General features: G+C 39.5%; 1 protein-coding gene across 2 annotated transcripts; it reads left to right on the forward strand.

Moving 5' to 3' along the window:
* The first annotated feature begins 459 nt into the window (after positions 1–459).
* On the forward strand, positions 460–20696 carry ZBTB43 (zinc finger and BTB domain containing 43). Of its 2 annotated transcripts, XM_059925631.1 has the most exons (3): positions 460–566; positions 4685–4808; positions 19202–20696. In XM_059925631.1, the coding sequence occupies exon 3, from the start codon at positions 19225–19227 to the stop codon at positions 20626–20628; it is 1404 nt and encodes a 467-aa protein (XP_059781614.1). In that variant the 5' UTR covers positions 460–566; positions 4685–4808; positions 19202–19224; the 3' UTR covers positions 20629–20696. The 2 variants fall into 2 exon arrangements, with proteins under 2 accessions (XP_059781614.1, XP_059781613.1); XM_059925630.1 differs by lacking the exon at positions 4685–4808.
* Positions 20697–21121: the final 425 nt, after the last annotated feature.

A 21121-nucleotide genomic window follows, 5' to 3' on the forward strand; every position in this document is an offset into this window, starting at 1 on the left:
CTGGCTAATGAGAATGAGTTTACCACGAAGAGTCTGGACCAATTATGAGCCATTCCCTCCAGTTGGGGTGGAGCTTTTCCTAGGGGTTCCCGGCACAGTGCTTGCCACACAGAGGGCACTGGTCCTTTCATTGAACACTTACTGAGCATCCACTACGAGCCAAAGGCTCTGTGGAGGCACAAAAGGATTTGACACAATCTTTGCTAGACAAGCTGAGATAGGTCAAAGGGTTTAGGACTCGGTATCCGCTCAATTCTTAGCGATTGCCCTAGAGTCCCTAATGCAGATTGACCTGCTCCAGGTTATACTGCGCAGCCGCCGGCTCTCTCTGAGCACGCTCCTGACGCCCCGCCCCAAACGCGAGTCCCGCATGCGCACATCGCTTTCTCTCTGACGCACCCCCGGAAGCACTGGCAGTTTCGGTGGGGGCTGGACCGGGAAGCGTTTCCGGGGGCGGGAGGCGCAGGCTGAGGCGGTCGCGGCGGCGGCGGCTTGAACGGGCCTGGCGCCGGCGGCGGCGGAAAGTATCCCACCGGTGGGCTATGTGAGCGTCGAGGACTTGGCAGGTGTGTCGGAGTCTGGACAACGGGTAGCAAGGGGGCAGGAAGGGAAACCGGAGAGGTATAAGGACTTCTCTGCAGGTCGCGGCGCGCGCACCGCTGGCACCGCGAGGCCCATTACGCCAACCGGGATGCTGAAGCCGCGCGCGGGCCGTTGGAGTCCCGGCACCCCGGGTCCGACCCCTGCGGTCTCCGGCCAGCCCGGCGCGCGTACAGCGACCCCAAGGCCCCTGAGGCAGCATTTCGCCCAAGGTCACCCCGCGGCGGCGGACCTCAGCGGGCCAGAGCGCTTAGAGATCCTGCCCCCCCCGTCAGTCCGCCTGCCGGCCTTTCGGGGGCGCCGGGTGGGCGCGGCTTGGCGGCCTCGCGATCGAGTCAAGGCCGGGAGAAAGACTACGCCGGGACTTCGCTGATATCTGCTTCTGTTTACTTCTGTGTTTCACCTTTTTTGCTGTCTGTGTCACCTGTTGTCACCTGCCCTTTTTGCCTCTCAACTCGGCTCCTGTCAACTTTGTATTTCTCTCCACTTTGTCTCTCTCGAACCCATCTCTGAGTATCTGGACCCTGTCTTTATTTGTTTCCATCTTGCTTCTGTGTCTGTTGACCCTGTGTTTCCCTTTTAGTCCTTAACTCTCATTCATGGCCTGCCTGTCAGTCCAGCTTTTTGCCCGTCTGTGTTTCTCTCTCTCTCTGCCAATCGTGTGTCCTTCTGTCTTGTTTCTGCCTCTCCTAACTGGGTTTCTCTGGGCGGGCCTGCCCTGACCTCTGAGCCATGGAAGGTGACTCATGACCCTGTGAAGCTTCCTGCACGGGTGACAATCTCAGCGACTAGACTGCCGTCTGACCTCAACTCTGACAGGTGTCGCCCAACTTAAGTGTCAAGGTGCAGGAGCTCCTGGAGGACAGAGAGAAGGCCATCTCAGGGCCAAAGTAGCTTGATGAATCCTTGCTTTTTCTTACCGTGGTTTTTCAGGCCTGTCCAGCTCCCTACCTCCCTTTGCTCCATCCACATGGCCTCCAGGGTTCTAAAGAGCCTGCTTTCTGAGTTACAGCTGCTTAACCAGGCCTGTCTCCAGGCTAAGGAAGGGTCTGAGATCCTCTGCCCCTTGGGGCTTATGGAACAGTAGCAGAATTTCTGGGAGAGCTGTATGCTTAGTTCAGAGATTGTGTCACTGTGTACAGTTAAATTATGAGAAACATAATAATTTGGGGTTCTTCATTCTTTGCTTTACAAAAGTATTCACTGGAGAAATAAGCCAGACACAAAAGAACAAATATTGTATGAGTTCACTTATATGAGGTATCTAAAATAGGCAAATTCATGGAGACAGAAAGTGGAGTATAGTTTACCAAGGGCTGAGTGGGAGGAGGGAGTGGAGAGTTTAATGGATACAGAGTTTTAGTTTGGGATTATGAAAAAGTTCTGCAAATGGATAATAGTGATGGTTGCACAACAACATAAATGTACTTAATGCCACTAATTGTACACTTTAAATTGTTAAAATGGTAAATTTCATGTTAGGTATATTTTTACCAAAAAAAAAATTGCTAAGTGTAGATTCCTGGAACTAACAAGCTCTGTGAAAAATGTGACTTTAAAAATTGATTCTGTAGCTTTTAGGAACATTTAGTTGAACTTACGTTTCTTGATGCCCACTCTCCACAGCCAAGGTCCTTAGAAAAGGAGTTTGGTTGAAAGAATTTAGTTAAAAATTTGTACTTGTAGCAGGTTCCCACCCTGGCTGTCCCTCCATATTCATTGGATTCAGGGCAGGAATCTGCTACACAAGCAGAAAATTTGAGGAAGATTTTAACTTTTCACATGAAGAAAACTCTTAGGGTTGGAAAAATAGTCTTTTTATTATAATAATGAAAAATTATGTTATTTTCTTGTGTGTTTTCTGATGGGGGAGGCTTTTGTTTTATGTTCTCTCATCTAAGTTATTGGTTTGTTTGTAAGCTAGTTTATCAAGGTTTCTTATAAGGTGTAGCAGCTGAATTACTACCATATTGAATCCTAGATACCATCGATTATTTTATGTACCACCAAAGGAAGAGAAAACACTGCCAATTAAGCTATTACATACGCTTCTTTACATTTTTAAACTTATTTAGACTTTTTTTTTTTTTTGGTTGCGCCGGGTCTTAGTTGGGGTGGGCGTGCTCCTTAGTTGCAGCATGCGAACTCTCAGCCACGGCATGCACGTTGGATCTAGTTCCCCCACCAGGGATTGAACCCAGGCCCCCTCCATTGGGAGCGCAGAGTCCAAATCACTGCGCCACCAGGGAAGTCCCTAGACATTTTAAAATGATACTCTAGTGTATGTGTAAAAAGAAGAGGGCTTCCCTGGTGGCGCAGTGGTTGAGAATCCGCCTGCCAATGCAGGGGACACGGGTTCAAGCCCTGGTCTGGGAAGATCCCACATGCCGCGGAGCAGCTAGGCCCGTGAGCCACAATTACTGAGCCTGCGCGTCTGGAGCCTGTGCTCCGCAACAAGAGAGGCCGCAATAATGAGTGGCCCGCGCACCGCGATGAAGAGTGGCCCCCACTTGCCGCAACTAGAGAAAGCCCTCGTACAGAAACGAAGACCCGGGCTCCCCTGGTGGCGCAGTGGTTGAGAATCCGCCTGCCAATTCAGGGGACACGGGTTCGCGCCCTGGTCTGGGAAGATCCCACATGCCGCGGAGCAACTGGGCCCGTGAGCCACAACTACTGAGGCTGCGCGTCTGGAGCCTGTGCTCCGCAACGGGAGAGGCCGCTACAGTGAGAGGCCCACGCACCGCGATGAAGAGTGGCCCCCGCTCGCCGCAACTGGAGAAAGCCCTTGCACAGAAACGAAGACCCAACACAGCCATAAATAAATAAATAAATACAAAAAAAAAAAAAAGAAACGAAGACCCAACACAGCCATAAATAAATAAATTAATTAATTAATTTAAAAAAAAAGAATTGGAACACAAAAATATTAAAAAGCTACTTTAAAATAAAAAAAAAAAAAGAAAAGTGAAATAAATTGGTTAAAGTGTTCATTAACCTTCTTAACCTTCCTACTCTTGAATACTTTTCAATTCAGAGTTGCATCCATGCTTTTCCACAGTGTCATCTTTTGTGCCATCAGAAACGTTGATGAGGCTCTCAGGAATCCTCTATCATTGTCTTAGGCAGAGACAACTGTTATAACTTCCGCCTGGACATCACATCCTGATTTCAGAAATTTAAAAATGTGCCTCTTATAATCAGTTGAATATAGTTCTATATTATTTTCATGAACTTTTCCTTTTTACCTTATGTTTGCAATTAGAATAGAAAGAGACTTTTGTCTTATTTGTAACATACTGAGGAAAAAAACTTATTTTGTTGGTATGTAGAACATACATACCAGCAAATGCTGTTTCTTCCTTCTGCTTTCTTGATTGAGCTTCTTATCCGGAATTCTAATGAATATGAGGGTGCAGTTAAAAACATTTCCTTGGCTTTATTGTAACGTAATGGCAGGATGACTGATAAGTGGGGAGTTAGTGGTTAGAACAATAACTTCTCTTTTGAATCTCAAAGAATTTACCACAATGGACCATTTGCCCTGAAGTTTTTAAGTAAACATTCAGCTGTGGCATGAATTAAACTTAACAAAGTAGGTAGCTTGTTTTTTAAAAACCCTAAAATAGGTTTTACTAAGTTCTTTGGCTACAGTGTTCCAATTAGAAAACATAGGGGTATTGATTGATAATGGTCTGGAGGCCAAAAACACTTTTGCAAAGGATAGTTTAGTTCTGCAAAATTACATAGGTATCGACCAGTGTTGGTTTCCTATTTTTGACAGATGTAGCATGGTAATACAAGATGTTAACATTAAAAGAAAACTGGCTGACAGTCATATGGGAACTCACCATTTTTTGCAACTTTTCTGTAAAACTAAAATTATCCTGTAATTAAAAGTTTATTTAAAAAATACAAAGGCAGAACTTAAGGTGCAGAAATAAAGCTAATATAACCAAAAAATATCAATCGTGATTAATTTTCTTTCTGCCACTCACCCACAAGTATAGTATTTATTAGCAAGGCACTGGTACACAGTGAATAGCATCAGCATCTCTTACATTTTCAACGTGATTTTTCTTTTCAGAAATCAATGTGATTTTAATTTGAAACAAAACTAAGAAATGGGTTCCTCTTCCTCCTTCATTCATACTGCTTTTTGATGGTCATGGCATAAGGAACTTTATCCCAGGAATACAACTTTGCATTAGGTAAGCTATAAACTTGCTAAAAATGCAGTTTTTTAAATTATTTACTAAAATGGTTTCTTTTTCAGTAAAAAATAATAATGTAGTTGTACTTAATTGCCCTAGACTGGAAAGGTTCTTTTACTTCTCTTCTGAGGAGTATATATTGCACATTTTAAGGCCAATCACTGCCATACTTTGTACTGTTAGAGCATTTAAATTCCAAGAAATTTTCTGCTAAGTGACTTTTTTTTTTAACTTAGAAAAATATTAGATTTGGAATTACGCTTCTGTTTGAATCCTGACATACCACTTCTGAGATATGTGACCTTGGACAGATCTTTTAACCTTCTTGAGCTTTAGTTTAACTCGTGAGTGTGATGATACAGGGGTATTGCCAGACCCAAATTTACATAGTCTGCTTTGTGAACTGTAAAGCATTTGACTAAAGTATTTTTGTACGCATGGGGTGTTGGTAATATTGTACATTTGTGCCAGTCGAGAGATTTACTAAAGTAATATTTACTGTGTTAAAATGTGCTCTCTACAGTAAGCATGCAAATTACCATGTGCCGTCGTTAAGAAATCTCTGGAGGGCTTCAAGAAGTCACTCGTGGGTCGGCTTCCCTATTATATTGTTGTCCTCTGTGTTTTTAGGATATGTAATTGGTATTTAAATAGTGCATAAAACTTGACATACAATTCCTCAGCTGAATAATAAATACAGGCTACTTTTAAACTCGTCAGAGTTGGAAGGGATCTTGGAGGTCATCTAGTTCAGTGATTCTATTATTATTATTAATTTATTTTATTTTGGCTGCGTTGGTTCTTTGTTGCTGCGCACGGGCTTTTCTCTAGTTGCGGCGAGCGGGGCTACTCTTCATTGCAGTGCACGGGCTTCTCATTGCGGTGGCTTCTCTTGTTGCAGAGCACAGGGTCTAGGCACGTGGGCTTCAGTAGTTGTGGCACGCAGGCTCAGTAGTTGTGGTGCACCGGCTTAGTTGCTCCGCGGCATGTGGGATCTTCCTAGACCAGGGCTCAAACCCGTGTCCCCTGCATTGGCAGGTAGATTCTTAGCCACTGCACCACCAGGGAAGCCCTAGTTCAGTGATTCTTTAATATTTACCCTTTGTCCTCTGCTTTAAAAAAAAAGCCAGATAATCTCAGTGAAGGATGGAAGGAGTTAGCTGGGATTGGTGTGTTTGTTTTAGAACTGTTACTATTGGATTTTTTTTTTTTTTTAACTTTGCAAGGTGACATATAAATTGCTAGTACTTCATTAAGTCTGAAGACGGTGAATAATTTGCTCTGGAGTTTATGAATGTGTTGTACATTGTAGATTGTTTCAGGTATTTATTTGTGAAAATACTCATCTTTACCTTCCGTACTGTCTCATCTCTCAGACTGTATTGGGCCTGAGCAAGTGTTTTGAATTTAAATTCCAGGTTCACTGCTTACTGGTTATATGACCTTAGGCAAGTAGTTTAGCCTCTTTGTCTATTTCTTATTCTATACAATAGGAATAAAAAGTATCTATCCAGTGGGTTGTTATGAGGATTAAATGAGAATACAAAAAGTGCTTTGCACAGAGTCTGTTACAATACATGTGTTAAATACATGGTGGATGTTGTTACCTCTTCTACTAATTATGACATTTTCCTAGTTACCCAGTTGGGATTGGTAACTAGTTTACCTTGCATCACTCTATTTTTTAAAACTGCTTTATTGAGACATAATTCATAGGTAGTTAAGAAGTTTTTTTTAGTATATTTAATGGGTTGTATACGCATCACCACAACTTAATTTTAGAATTTTTGTCTCTCCTTTAAAAAAAAACCAATTTGCAGTCACTCCTCGCCCTGTAGTTCCTTGCAGCCGCTGATTTACTTTTTGTCTCTGGATTTCCCTATTCTGGACATTTCATGTAAATGAAATCACACAAGATTTAGCCTTTTGTGTCTAACTTCTTTCATTTGGCCAAGTGTTTCAAGGCTCAGCCATGTTGTCGTATCTATCAGTACTTCATTCTTTTTTATTGCCAAAAGAATGGCATAATACATATAGTATGTAATAAAATGGAATAATATTCCATTTTATAGATATACCACATTCTATTTATCCAGTCATCAGTTGAGGACATTTGGGTTGGTTCCACTTTTTGGCCATTATGAATAATGCTGTTATAGACATTCATGGATAAGTTTTCTGTGGACATCATATATTTTCATTTCTCTTGGGTATATACCTAAGAGTAGAATTGTTGAGTTACGTGATAACTCTGTTTAACTTTTTGAGGAGCTGCCAAACTGTTTTCCAAAGTGGCTGCCCCGTTTTACATTCCCACCAGCAATGTATAAGGGTTCTAATCCTTCCATATCCTCTCCAACACTTGTTAGTGTCTGTCTTATTTATCATTGCCATCCAAGTGGGTGAAAAGTGATGTCTCATTGTAGTTTTGATTTGCATTTCCCTAATGAATAATGATAGTGAACATCTTTTGTATGCTCTTTTGTGTATCTTCTTTGGGGAAATGTCTATTCAAATCCTTTACCCATTTTTCATTTGGGTAGTCTTTTTATTATTGAATTTTAAGAGTTCTTTATGTATTCTGGATACAAGTCACTTATCAATTATATGATTTGAATGTATTTTCTCCCATGTTGTAGGTTATCTTTTCATTTTCTTTTTTAATAGATCTTTATTGGAGTGTAATTTCTTCACAATACTGTGTTAGTTTCTGTTGTACACCAAAGTGAATCAGCCATATGCATGCATATATACCCATTATCCCCTCCCTCTTGAGCCTCCCTCCCATCCTCTCTATCCCACCCCTCTAGGTTATCACAAAGCACTGAGCTGATCTCCCTGTGGTCTGCTGCTGCTTCCCACTAGCTAATTATTTTACATTCGGTAGTCTTTTCATTTTCTTGATAGTATTATGTGTACCTTGGGCCACTCTTGCATCTTCCTGCCTACCCAGTCAGTTAGTCCCATCAATTCTGTTTTCCATACCCACTGTTATTTTCATTGCCTCAAACCTAGAGCATATTTACTGAAATCTTAGAATTGACCTTTATTTCAGACTTGCTCCTGCTTTAAGACCATCAACAGATTGTCCTTTCTGAACATATTTCACAGCATGTCACACAGAAGTTTTCAGTGCTGCCTCCAGTGCCCACATTTAAAGCTCAAACTCAGCCTTCAGCAGGATAGTACCAGTCATTCCTTCCAGATTTATCTCTCACCACTCCCTGTCACTTGTAGAAGGAAGCACAGGTAATGACGTACATGCCACTAGCAGTGGTCTTGAATGGAAAAGAGCTTTTGAGAGGGCCTTCTGGTGGTAATTTTATCATAAAATAGGATCTTGCCCTCAGTGTGATGGTACCAGTAACTCAATTTTTTCAATGTGTCACACTCATAATACACTCAACCTACAAGAGATTAAAATAAACCAGAATGCCATGTGGTTTATAATGTTTCTTTCTGTGTTAATAAGTGAGATAGGCTTACAGTTTTTTCTTTGTTGTCCAGTTTTGATAGCACGGTTTTATAAAAAATAATTAGCAAATTTTCTCCTATCTTTGTTCCCTTTCTCCCTTCTTCCCCCTCTGAAATAGTTTATATAACATAGGAATTAGTTGTAAAGAATATTCCCGTTGTGCTTTGGGCAGTCATTTGATTATGTTTTATCATTTCTCCATAGTTACTGATCTGTTAGATGTCTATATTTTTCTATAAAGTTTTTATCAATGAGACTTTAAAATTTATTAGGGGAAAATTGTTTTCTGTTTTAAAAAGTTTCTATCATGTGATTATATTTCATTTCTTATTCCTAATTTTGTGAATTTGACATTTTTAGATTTATTATTGTGTAATCACTTGTAATCAAATGAGCTCGTGTATGCATTTCTGCTTTGGGGGATTTATTGATGCTCTCTGTGGCCACTTATATGATCATTTATGTAAATGTCCTATGGAAACTGAAAAAGAGGATGTATTATTTGTAGGATATAGAGGTTGTATGTTTCAGTTAAATTAGCATTATTAATGATAACCAGTCTAAACCTCTAGATCCAAATTATCTTTTGCCTTATTGATTTATTAAAGATTAAAAGAGGGACATTTATATTTCTTACTATAATTATGTTTCTGTCACTGTTGTGGTTTTTTTTTTTTTTTGAAAACTGTACTGCATTTACATATACAAGTTCACAAGGTAACCCTCATGTGAATTATAGAATTCATCAATTATCAATAAACTTTCACCTCATTTGATGCTTTTTACATTGAATTTACTTTGATATTAATATTGTTGTCTGAAATTTTTTTGTTTTCATGTACCTGTTCTTTTTACTTTTGACCTTTTTTGTGATGGATTCTATTCACTTTTCTATATCTAAAAAAGTACTTCACCTTCATTTTGAAAGATATTTTGGTTGGGTATAGAATTCTAGGTTGATAGTTTTTTCTTTCAGCACTTTAAAGATGTCTGCTGTCTTGCATTGTCTCCTTTCTCCTGGCTGGCATTGTTTCTGACAAGAAGCTTGCAACCTTTCTTACCTTTGGTCCTCTGTACACAATGAATCTTTTTTCCCTGGCTGCTTTTAAGATTTTCTCTTTGTTACTAGTTTTCAGTGATTTGATTATGATATGCCTTGGTATAGTTTTCTTCATACTTCTTGTGCTTGGGGTTTGTCGAGCTTCTTGGATCTGTGGCTTTATAGTTTTTATCAACTTTAGGAAGATTTTGGCTGTTATTCAAATAAATTTTGGGCTTTATACCCTCCCACTCCTTCAGAGACTCCCAATTTTGTGCCTTGAAGTTGTCCCACAACTCACTGATACGCTTTCCCCCCTTCCTGTTTTCTTTTCAGCTTTTTTCTATTTTAGGTTGTTTGTGTTGCTGTGTTTTCAAGTTCACTAATCTTTTCTTCATGTTAATTCTTTTGTTATTCTCATCCAGTGTTTGTCTGTAGAAGTTCAATTTGGGTTTTTTTGTTTGTTTGTTTGTTTGTTTTCCTGTCTACCTACTATGCTTAATTTTCCTCCATTTTCTTGAACACATGGGATGTAGAATTTTCTACCAGTTGTATAAGTTTGTCATTTCTGGGTCTGTTTCTGTTGATCAGTTTTTTTCTTTTTTCTCTCTCCTTAATATGGGTTATATTTTCCTGCTTCTTTGCATCCCAGGTGATTTTTTTTTTTTTTTTAATTGAATGCCAGACATGAATTTTACCTTGTTGGGTTCTGGATTTTTTGTATTACGTAAATATCCTTAAGCTTTGTTCTGGAACACAATTAAGTTATTTGGAAATATTTTACTCCTTTCGAGGCTTGTTTTTAAGCTTTGTTTAATGGGACCAGAACTGCATTTTGTCTAGCTAGGGCTAATTTGTCCCCACTGCTGAGGCAAGACTCTTCTGAATACTCAAGGCTTTACACTCAGGCAAGTTTTCTTCTATTAACTATTTTATTTGATTATTCCTTCTACTCCATTTGTTTTGTTATTTCTTTGAAGGATGCTAATTAGTGATATGTTGGATCTCTGTTTCTCTGTTCTCCTGTTCTGTTATCTTCTCCCTTGCTGTTTTCATATTTTTATCCTCCTCCTTCATAAAAGTTCCTCAAAGTGCCTTGCACATCATTGATTCCATTTTCTATAGTTGCAATTCTGCTCCTTATTGCCTGTTTAAATTTTTGCTCTATTTTAGTTTCCTTACATCTTGTCTTTAATTCAGTTGGCTCTTTTTTTCATATCATTCTACTGTTTTGTCTTATCTTCCTTAAACTTCATTCATGGAGACTGCGTTTTCATGTTTGTGGAAATCAGTTTAATAATGCTATCTAAACTGTACTCTTTGTTTACACTTTACTATTTTCTTTTTCTTGGTTATTGTAGAATCTATTTACAGACCTCATTTATGTACAGAATAAAACTATGTTGGAAAACATTTTGTTTGGGTCTGAAAATTTCCCCCTTTTTGGGAAGATTATTTTGGGGTCCTTCACTGTATACCTGAATGCTGTTATAATCAACTCTTAGCTCTTTTGCTGGAGGATGGGCTGACTATATGGACACCAGGGTTAGCTTGAGTAAAATGTCTGGGGCTGGAGGCTAGGTCTGAGGCATTGTTAGGAGAGTTTGAGCACTTTCTTCTGTGTTGGTGAAATTGTTTTACCAGGGGCCTATTTTTGTCTCTTTGGCCCAGCTGGCAAAGTATGGGCTATGTTTTTGCCTCCTTCCTGGAGCTACCCTCTCATGTCAGGTCTTTAAAAATTTTCTGCTGAGGCAGTGTGCAACCTTTGGTATCCCAATGCAGCCATCTCTGAATGTTGCCAATATTGCAAGACCTTTCCTGTGGTCTGCCCTGCCTTTTTAGCTGCAGGCCTTCCAAATGAACAGGTATCCATTGGTCCTCTGTCAGGATTACTGCTACCAGAATTGCCTGGTATAGCAGGTGGAGTTGCCAGGTCAGTGTCTCCCTTTATCCTGGCCCCATCTCCACTATATCCTTAATTTAAATTTGTTGCATATAGATAACTCTGATCCCAATTTTTCAGGCTAGTTTTTCTGTATTTCTTAGATTTTTTGGTTAGGATGTAGTAGATGGGAAGGATTATATGCTGCTCTCAAGTCTTCCTCTTACCCTGGTGACACCAAAATTTATAGTGACAGGATATATAACTTTAGAGTATACCAGGTTCCCGCCTCTGAATTCCTCTTGGATTTGTAATTCTTTTGTGGTGCTTTTATAAGGCTTTGCGTTGAATAACAGGGTTGTATGCTATGCGCGTTTTTTATCTCCCTACCAGATTATAAGCTCGGGACAGTGACATTCCTTCATCATCTTAGAAGTCTCCCACAGTACTTTGCATATAGTGTTTTATGTTGTGGGGTATTTTAAAATTTTTTTCAGTGAGTTAATTACTTTTATGAAACTCTTAACAATTGGAATGGTAACTATACTATTAATATAGGTCACAACTGCCTGTGAGTTTGTAAGTATTGCTTATATAGCAGGAAAACCTGTAGGAGAGGTTTAGGTTTTGCATGTTACAAGGTAAGGGAATATGTAGAAGTGCCACATTCACTCAAATTTAAGGGTAGAGGTCAGATACTTACTAAATTACAAAGACTGTTACCACCTTGACACAGTTAAAAATAAAGTTACATGACATTTTTTCCAGTTTTTTTTTTTTTTTAATGTATGGTAAAAAATAAATATCATTCAATTTGCCACTTTAACCATTTTCAGGTGTACAATATAGTGACATTAATTATACCCCAATGTTGTGCAATCAGCACCACTTTCTAGTTCTGAAATATTTTCGTCACCCCAAATAGAAACTCTATCCATTAAACAGTAACTCCCCATTTCTCACTCACCTGAGCCCCTGGTAACCTCTAATCTACTTTCTCTGAATTTGCCTATCCTAGATATTTCACATAAGTAGAATTATACATTTGTACTTTGCGTCTGGCTTACATAAATGTTTAGCATGTTGTTTTAGTGTAACGTTTTCAGTGTTCATCCATGTTGCAGCATATATCAGAACTTCATTCCTTTCTGTTTGTGTTCTCTATGTGTCTTTTCAGTATAATTGATTTATAATATTGTTAAAATCCTCTATTTCCTTATAGATCTTCTGTCGTATTTTTCTATCCATTATTGAAAGTGAGGTATTGAAGTCTCCACCTGTTTTGTAGATGTCTATGTTTCTCTCTTCAATTCTGTTCATATGTATTTCTTTTGTTAGGTGCATATATGTGGTTTGTTTTTTTTTAATTTTTATTTATTTATTTATTTATTTACGTCTATGTTGGGTCCTTGTTGCTGCGCATGGGCTTTCTCTAGTTGCGGCAAGCGGGGCCTACTCTTCGTTGCGGTGCGTGGGCTTCTCATTGTGGTGGTTTCTCTTGTTGCGGAGCATGGGCTCTAGGCACACAGGCTTCAGTAGTTGTGGCTCGCAGGCTCTAGAGCGCAGGCTTAGTAGTTGTGGCACACCGGCTTAGTTGCTTAGTGGGATCTTCCCGGACCAGGGATTGAACCTGTGTCCCCTGCATTGGCAGGCAGATTCTTATACCCTGTGCCACCAGGGAAGCGCTAGGTACATATATGTTTTTAATTGTCATGTATTCTTGATAGAGTGATCCTTTTTTACTTAAAATCTATTTTGTCTGATAATAATATAGTCACCGCAGATCTTTCTGTTTCTCTTTGCATGAAATACCTTTTCCATTATTTTACCTTCAACATCTTTGTGCCTTTGTATCTAAAGTGAGTCTCTTATAGACAACATACAGATAAACCATGTTTTTTTATCCATTCTACCAGTCTCTTGCCTTTTAATTGGAGAGCTTAATCCATTTACATATGAAGTAATTTACTGATAAAGGAGGATTTATTTCCACCATTTATTTCTAGCTATCTTCTGTGTATCTTACATGTTTTTTGTTCCTCAACTCCTCCCTTACTGCTTTTTAATTGAGATTTTTGTTTTGTTTTTGTATACAGTTTTGATTCCCTTCTTTCCTTTTCATGTATATTTTTAGTTATTTTCCTAGTAGTTACCTTGAGGTTTACAATTAACATCTTAAACTTAGCTAGTTTCAATAGTATACGAACTCTGCTCCTCTACATCTCCATCCCTCCCTCTTCATATTGTTATTGTCACTGATTACATCTTAATACATTGTGTGCCTAATAACATAGATTTATAATTATTGTTTTATTCATTTGCTTTTTAAATCATTCAGGAAAAAAAGAGGAGTTGTAAACCAAAAGTATAATATCAGCTCTTATATGCTGTTACCTTTACCAGTAGTCTTTATTTCTTCATATGGCTTTGAATTATTATCTAGTGTTCTTTTATCTCAGCCTGAAGGACACCTTTATCATTTCTTGTAGAGGAAACCTATTAGTAACAAACACCCTTAGCTTTTGTTTATCTGGGAATGTCTTAATTTCTCCTTCATTCTTAAAAGGATAGTTTTGCGGGTGTAGAATTCCTGGTTGACAGATCTTTATCCAAGCACTTTAAATATGTCGTGCACTGCCTTCTGAGTGCCGTGATTTCTGATGAGCAGTTAGCTGTTGGTCTTACTGAGGATCCGTTTTGTGTGATGAGTGGCTTCTTTCTTGTTACTTTCAAGATTCTCCATTGTCTTTGGCTTTCCACTATTTGACTTACAGTGGATCTCTTTAATTTTATCTCCTTGGAGTTTGTTAAGCTTCTTGGATGTGTGAGGTTTATGTCTTTCATCAAATTCAGGAAGTTTTCAATCATTATATTATTTAATATCCTTTCTATTCTTTTTTCTCCTTCTGAGACTCTGATTTGCATGTTGGTATATTTGGTTTTCCATAGGTACCTCAGATTGTGTTTCTTTTTCTTCATTCCTAATACTCCTCAGACTGGATATTTCAATTGCTTTACATTTGAGTTTGATGAATTTTTTTCCTTTTGCCTGCTTAAATCTGCCATTGGACTCCTTATTATGAATTTTTAATTTCAACTTGTATTTGTTTCCTTGGTCTGCCATAATAAAATATCACAGGGTAGGTGACCTAAGCAACAAAAATTTATTTTTTCACAATTTTAGAGGCTAGAAGTCTGAGATCAAAATGTTGGCAGATTTGGTTCCTCCTGAGGCCTTTCTCTTTGGCTTGCAGGTGCCAACTTTTCACTGTGTCTTCACATTGCACGCATGCCTGATGTCTCTGTCCAAATTTCATTTCTGATAAGAATACCAGTCAGCTTGGATTAGGTCCCACCCTAACAACCTCATTTTAACTTAATTACCTTTTTAAAGGCCCTAAATCCAAATATAGTCACATTCTGGAGTACTGGGGATTAGGGCCTTAACATAGGAATTTTGGAAGGATACAACTCAGCCCATAATACAGCTTACACTTTTCAGCTCCAGAATTTCTATTTGGTTACATTTTATAATTTCTGTCTCTTTATTGCCATTGTTCTCCTGATTTTATTTATTTCCTTGTTCATAGTTTTCTTTAACAATTTGAGCATATCCAAGACAGTTGACTTTAACAGCTTTGACTAGCACTTAACAATGTCTGGAATTTTTCAAGGATAGTTTCTAATTTTTTTCCTGTGAATGTACCTGATTTTCCTTTTTCTTTGTTTACTTTGTAATTTTTGGTTCAGAACTGGATATTTTTAGTGTTCTAATGTGGTAGCCCTTGAAATCAGATTCTTCCCCTCCTAGGGGAGTTTTTTTGTTTCTTGTTGATGGCTGCAGTTGTCTGTATGGTGATTTTTTTCTAAACTGTTTTGCAAAGTCTGTATTCCTTGTTGCATATAGTCACGGAAGTTTCTGTTGCTTTATCTATGTGATAGGCTGTGTCCTGACAGAGATTTCCTTAAATATTTGGGCCCAAGGAATGGGGAGTGGTGTTTGTATTTTAAAATCTTCCAGTGGATGCTACTGGGAAAACCACTGCAGCCTGAGGGGCCAAGCAAAAGCTGTGTGGGTTCACCAGACAGGCCAAGATGCAAAACCCCCAATTTTTGGACAGTGTTGTTCTTGCCACCCTGGCATGAGCCAGGCACTCTTGGAAATTGGGCCACTGTCCTGCAAATTGTGGCAGAGCCAAGGAATGGGGATTATTGCTGGTTTGCAGCACGCTGCTCTCTTAACGAGGTTTAGCAGCCTCTTTCATCAAGCATTGAATTGGTTGCTGTAAGTGTCTGATCAGATTCCAGAATTCGGAAATGGTTTATTCTGATCATTTTAACAGTTTACTAGTTGTTTTAGTGGAGGGATCGACACCTAAAGCTTCCTACTCCACCATTTTCTCTAACATCGCTTATGGCGTTTATTTTTATAGAACTGTTTTTAAAAGCCTTATCTCGGTCACATAAAATTCCACAACAGATATTTGAAATCTTGAGGAAAAGATGAGTTATTCGATAAATAGTGTAGGAAAAACAGGCTTGCCATTTTGGAGGGAAAAGGAAAAACTGGATCCTAACCTTCTCCTTATACCAAAGTAAACTCTTTGTATATTATAGGTTTAAATGCCTTTTTAAAAAATGGTGCCAGAAATAAAACCTAAATAATTCTTTTTACTTTTTAAAAATAATCTTGGAGTCAGGCATGCCTTTGTGTGTCTAACACAAAATCCTGAGGCCATAAAAGCAAAAATTGGATAATTTACACAAATTTCGAAGTTAATCTGAATTTACAGAAATTACAAATCAATAAGATGAATTGCTCAATTTATTTGAGCAAAGGCTATGACTGATAATATATAGGAAAAACAAATGACCAGTAAACATGAATAGAGTATCAGTCTTATTCATAATGAAAGAAATGTTGATCAAAACAGTGAATCATGGATTATTCACTTAGGAGATTTGCAAACTTTTTTGTCTTGCTTGATAAAGTCCAGCATTGGTAAGGGTGTAGGGGAGTAGACACTGTCATTTACCGTTGGTAGGAGTGTGACTTGGTGCAACCTTTCTGGAAATTAGTTATATACATATATATATATGAATGTCAAACGCATAGTCCTTTGACCCAGCAGTTCCACTGGTAGAGATTACCCTATAGCTTTTTCCAAGGATATGCCAAGATAGTCATAATTTCAAAAACTCAGACAATTGGAATTCTATAAGAAGAGAACTGATTAAATTATCATACATCCACATAGGAGAAAGCTGTATAGCCATTAAGCAGAATGAGTTACCTTTTTTTATGCTAATGTGGTGTCTTAGTCCATTCGGGCTACTATAACAAAGTGTCATAGACTGGGTGGCTTATAAACAACAGAAATTTATTTCTCAGAGTTCTGGAGGCTGAGAAGTCCAAGGTCAAGGTGCCAGCACATTTGGCTTCTGGCGAGGGCCCACTCACTAGTTCATAGACAGCTGTCTTTTCCCTGTGTCCTCATATGGCCAAAGGGACAAGGGAGTTCTCTGTTGTCTCTTTCATAAGGGACTAATGAATCTAATTAATCCCATTCGGGAGGGCTCTGCCCTCATGACCTAATCATCCCCCAAAGCAAACACCATCACATTGGGATAGGGTTTCAACATATGCATTTTGGGGGACATAATCAGTTTATAGTATGTCAAATGTTCTACAAGATACATTGAATGACAAAAGCTAAGTACAGAATAGAATGTAGGTAATGAGCCCATTTGGGTAGGAATTTTTAAAGGATGTATATGATTTATTCTGATATACACGCAGAGAAGTTTCTAGAAATATATATAGGAGTTTGTTAATGGTGATTTCCTTCTGGGGGAGGTGGGGGACTAGGAATAAATGGTGGAGAGATTTTTTTTTTTTTTTAACAGCATTTTTGTAAATTTTTTTATGCGTGTGTTTTATTCCCCCCTTCCTTTTTTTCAAATAGCTAAAATCAAAATTCTTTACTGATGAGAGCAGAGAATCCAGATGTAGTTCTCAGAATTTACATACCTCTAGTCTATATACATTTGTGTAGTTAACTTTTCCTTTTGAAATTACAAATACCTAAATAATTTATTTCCTGGTCTTATTATTTTGTTTGTTTTAAATTATTATGAAATGTTTTAAGAGCTATAAACCATAAATTAATACTTCATTCTAAAAACACTGCCTTGGGCTTCCCTGGTGGCGCAGTGGTTGAGAATCTGCCTGCCAATGCAGGGGACGTGGGTTCGAGCCCTGGTCTGGGAAGATCCCACATGCCGCGGAGCAACTCGGCCCGTGAGCCACAATTACTGAGCCTGCGCGTCTGGAGCCTGTGCTCCGCAACAAGAGAGGCCGCGATAGTGAGAGGCCCGCGCACCGCAATGAAGAGCAGCCCCCGCTTGCCACAACTAGAGAAAGCCCTCGCACGGAAACGAAGACCCAACACAGCCATACATACATACATACATACATAAATAAAAAGAATGTAAGCAGACAAGAATAGCATTAAAAAAATAATAATAAATAAATAAATTTTTTAAAAAAATTGAAAAAAAAAAAAACACTGCCTTACCTCTTAAAATTATTAATGACTAATCTGGTATTTTAGCATCTTCTTAGAAGAGGCAGTGATGTGATAGGAAAAATAGCATAGGCTTTGGAGTCATAGAGACCTAGATTTCAAATTCCAACGTAATAAAAACTAGCTTTTATTTTAGCCTTAGGAAAGTTATTTGAAATAGTGAACTTAAGAATGTCAGTCCTCTACGTTTGCAGGGTCGTTACAAAGATTAGGTGAAAAAAGGTGTACAGTTCCTGGTATTGGGTTGGCCAAAAATTTCCATGTTACAGAGAAACCCAAACAAACTTTGGCCAACCCAATATATAGTAATTACTCAGGAAACATTAGTTTCTTCTCTTGGCATCTCTCCCTATCTCTGAAAGATAACTTTCAACCTTTGTTGGGTTATCTGCTTCTTTTATCTCATACTTAGAAAATCTGGTATTTAGCAATGTTTAGATATGGTATTAGACTTAGGTGACAAATAGCACCAATAAATCTTGAATTTTCTGGTTTGTTTTAATTTACTATGGAATTATGGGGCCAGAGCATGCTGCAGAGTTCATCTCGTTGATCAGTCTTGTTAGGAATTGTCTCTAATGCTTGACTCATCTCAAAATATATTTACAGTAATGCCACAGGCAATCCCTTATTCTTTGTTATAACTTTATTTTCAGATTGAGTTCATTCAGTAACAGGGACAGTATTTACTATCCTCTTTGTTCTATAACTTTTTAAACAATTTGGAAATCACCCGATAGAATACCTTGCCTTGCCATTTCGTTCTGCTTCACATTATGAGAAACTCTTAAAGGGCTAAAATGCTGACAGCAACTAGAGAAACCCATATTGTTTGGGACCTCAGCGAGTTCACCCCTGTGGTGCTGAAGGACCAAAGGCCTGACTGTTCTGGCCCCACCTCTTCAGCCCCCTGCCCCCTTAGTGGATTCTAGCCTGGTGGTTTCCTTTCAGTTCCTTGCATTTACCACGATCATTTCTGCCTGAGAGCCTTTACATGAGCTTTTCCTTTTTTCCACAATTCCTTCCTCACCCCAACTTGTCAAATGTGGGTTGAATCTGAGGCCTCTTAAAAATTCTGTTGTTTGGAACAGGTATTGTGTTTGTTTTGACTAGAAATATTTACTTTGTTTTACTTGAGATTTATATAGCTTACAGATATCTCTGGATTCTATTTTCCCACTCATAGACACAGGCGGTATCAAGAGTTAATACCATAAAGAATGGTGGCTGGTTCCTGCTTTTGGCACACTCGCACCTGCAAGCCTTGCTCTGGGGAATGAATGCTCCACCCACCATGCCCACAGGCCAGGGGACTTTATGGAACTGTGGAACTTGTCTTAGTTTTCTTAGTGATCAATAAGTTTCTCTTTGGGCTGGAATTAGTACTAATTTTTCTTTCTCTTGTAGCACCAAACAAGATTTGTGATGAAATGGAGCCTGGAACAAACTCTTTTCGAGTAGAATTTCCTGATTTTTCCAGCACCATTCTGCAGAAACTGAACCAGCAGCGCCAGCAAGGACAATTATGTGATGTCTCCATTGTTGTCCAAGGCCACATTTTCCGAGCACACAAAGCCGTTCTTGCTGCCAGTTCACCCTACTTTTGTGACCAGGTACTCCTGAAAAACAGCAGAAGGATTGTTTTGCCTGATGTGATGAACCCCAGAGTGTTTGAGAACATTCTCCTATCAAGTTACACGGGACGTCTAGTAATGCCTGCTCCAGAAATTGTTAGTTACTTAACAGCAGCAAGCTTCCTCCAGATGTGGCATGTGGTAGACAAATGCACTGAGGTTTTAGAAGGAAACCCTACAGTCCTTTGTCAGAAGCTAAATCATGGCAGTGACCACCAGTCTCCCAGCAGCAGTAGTTACAATGGCCTGGTAGAGAGCTTTGAGCTGGGCTCTGGGGGCCATACGGATTTCCCCAAAGCCCAGGAACTGAGGGACGGAGAGAATGAAGAGGAGAGCACCAAAGACGAGCTGTCATCTCAGCTCACCGAGCATGAATACCTTCCTAGCAACTCGTCCACGGAGCATGACCGGCTGAGCACTGAGATGGCGAGCCAGGATGGGGAGGAGGGGGCCAGCGACAGTGCCGAGTTCCACTACACCCGGCCCATGTACAGCAAGCCCAGCATAATGGCTCACAAACGCTGGATCCATGTGAAGCCTGAGCGCTTTGAGCAAGCGTGCGAGGGCATGGATGTGCATGCATCCTACGATGAGCACCAGGTCACAGAGTCCATCAACACCATGCAGACAGAGCACTCGGTCCAGCCCTCGGGAGTAGAGGAAGACTTTCACGTCGGGGAAAAGAAAGTGGAAGCAGAGTTTGATGAACAGGCTGATGAAAGCAATTATGACGAGCAGGTGGATTTCTATGGCTCTTCCATGGAAGAGTTTTCTGGAGAGAGGTCGGATGGGAATCTCATTGGGCACAGACAGGAGGCTGCCCTAGCAACAGGCTACAGTGAGAATATTGAAATGGTAACAGGGATTAAAGAAGAAGCTTCCCACCTAGGATTCTCAGCCACCGACAAGCTGTATCCTTGTCAGTGTGGGAAAAGTTTCACTCACAAGAGTCAGAGAGATCGACACATGAGCATGCATCTTGGTCTTCGGCCTTATGGTTGTGGTGTCTGTGGTAAGAAATTCAAAATGAAGCATCATCTCGTGGGCCACATGAAAATTCACACAGGCATAAAGCCATATGAGTGTAATATCTGTGCAAAGAGATTTATGTGGAGGGACAGTTTCCACAGGCATGTGACTTCTTGTACCAAGTCTTACGAAGCTGCAAAGGCTGAGCAGAATACGACTGAGGCTAACTAAAAATAGGATCTGGCCCTTGAGTGGCAGGCACAAAAATAAACTATGGTAATTATGCAAATCTGGGCACAGATGATGCGTGCTACTTGCTATTATGAGAGAAGCTTAAAAAAAAGGAAGATATTTCTGAAAGACCAGCTCTAAGTAGGCCAATTAAAAAATCTTAATTCTTCAAATTTGTATGTTCCAGGCCTGGAATGGGTAATGGGGATAAGTTAGCCCACCTCACACCTGGCAAGGTAAACCTTCAGGCCCATTGTGAATGAGGCAGGTGGACTTGGTGATAGAGACACCTGCACTTGGAATTGGACAACAACCCACCAGTTCCATTTCAGGTGGCAGCAGTTTTTGATCACTCATTATTACAAGGTCATATTGGAATTTTATTTTGCTCTTACTATAGATACTTAGGTAATGTGGGTTTGTTTTGGTAGCTGCTTCACTGAATGAGATGCTACTTACGTAATAGCTACAAATAATGTGATTCCTAGGATAC

This window comes from Balaenoptera ricei, chromosome 6 (genome assembly GCF_028023285.1).
Source record: "Balaenoptera ricei isolate mBalRic1 chromosome 6, mBalRic1.hap2, whole genome shotgun sequence".
Lineage (NCBI taxonomy): Eukaryota > Metazoa > Chordata > Mammalia > Artiodactyla > Balaenopteridae > Balaenoptera > Balaenoptera ricei.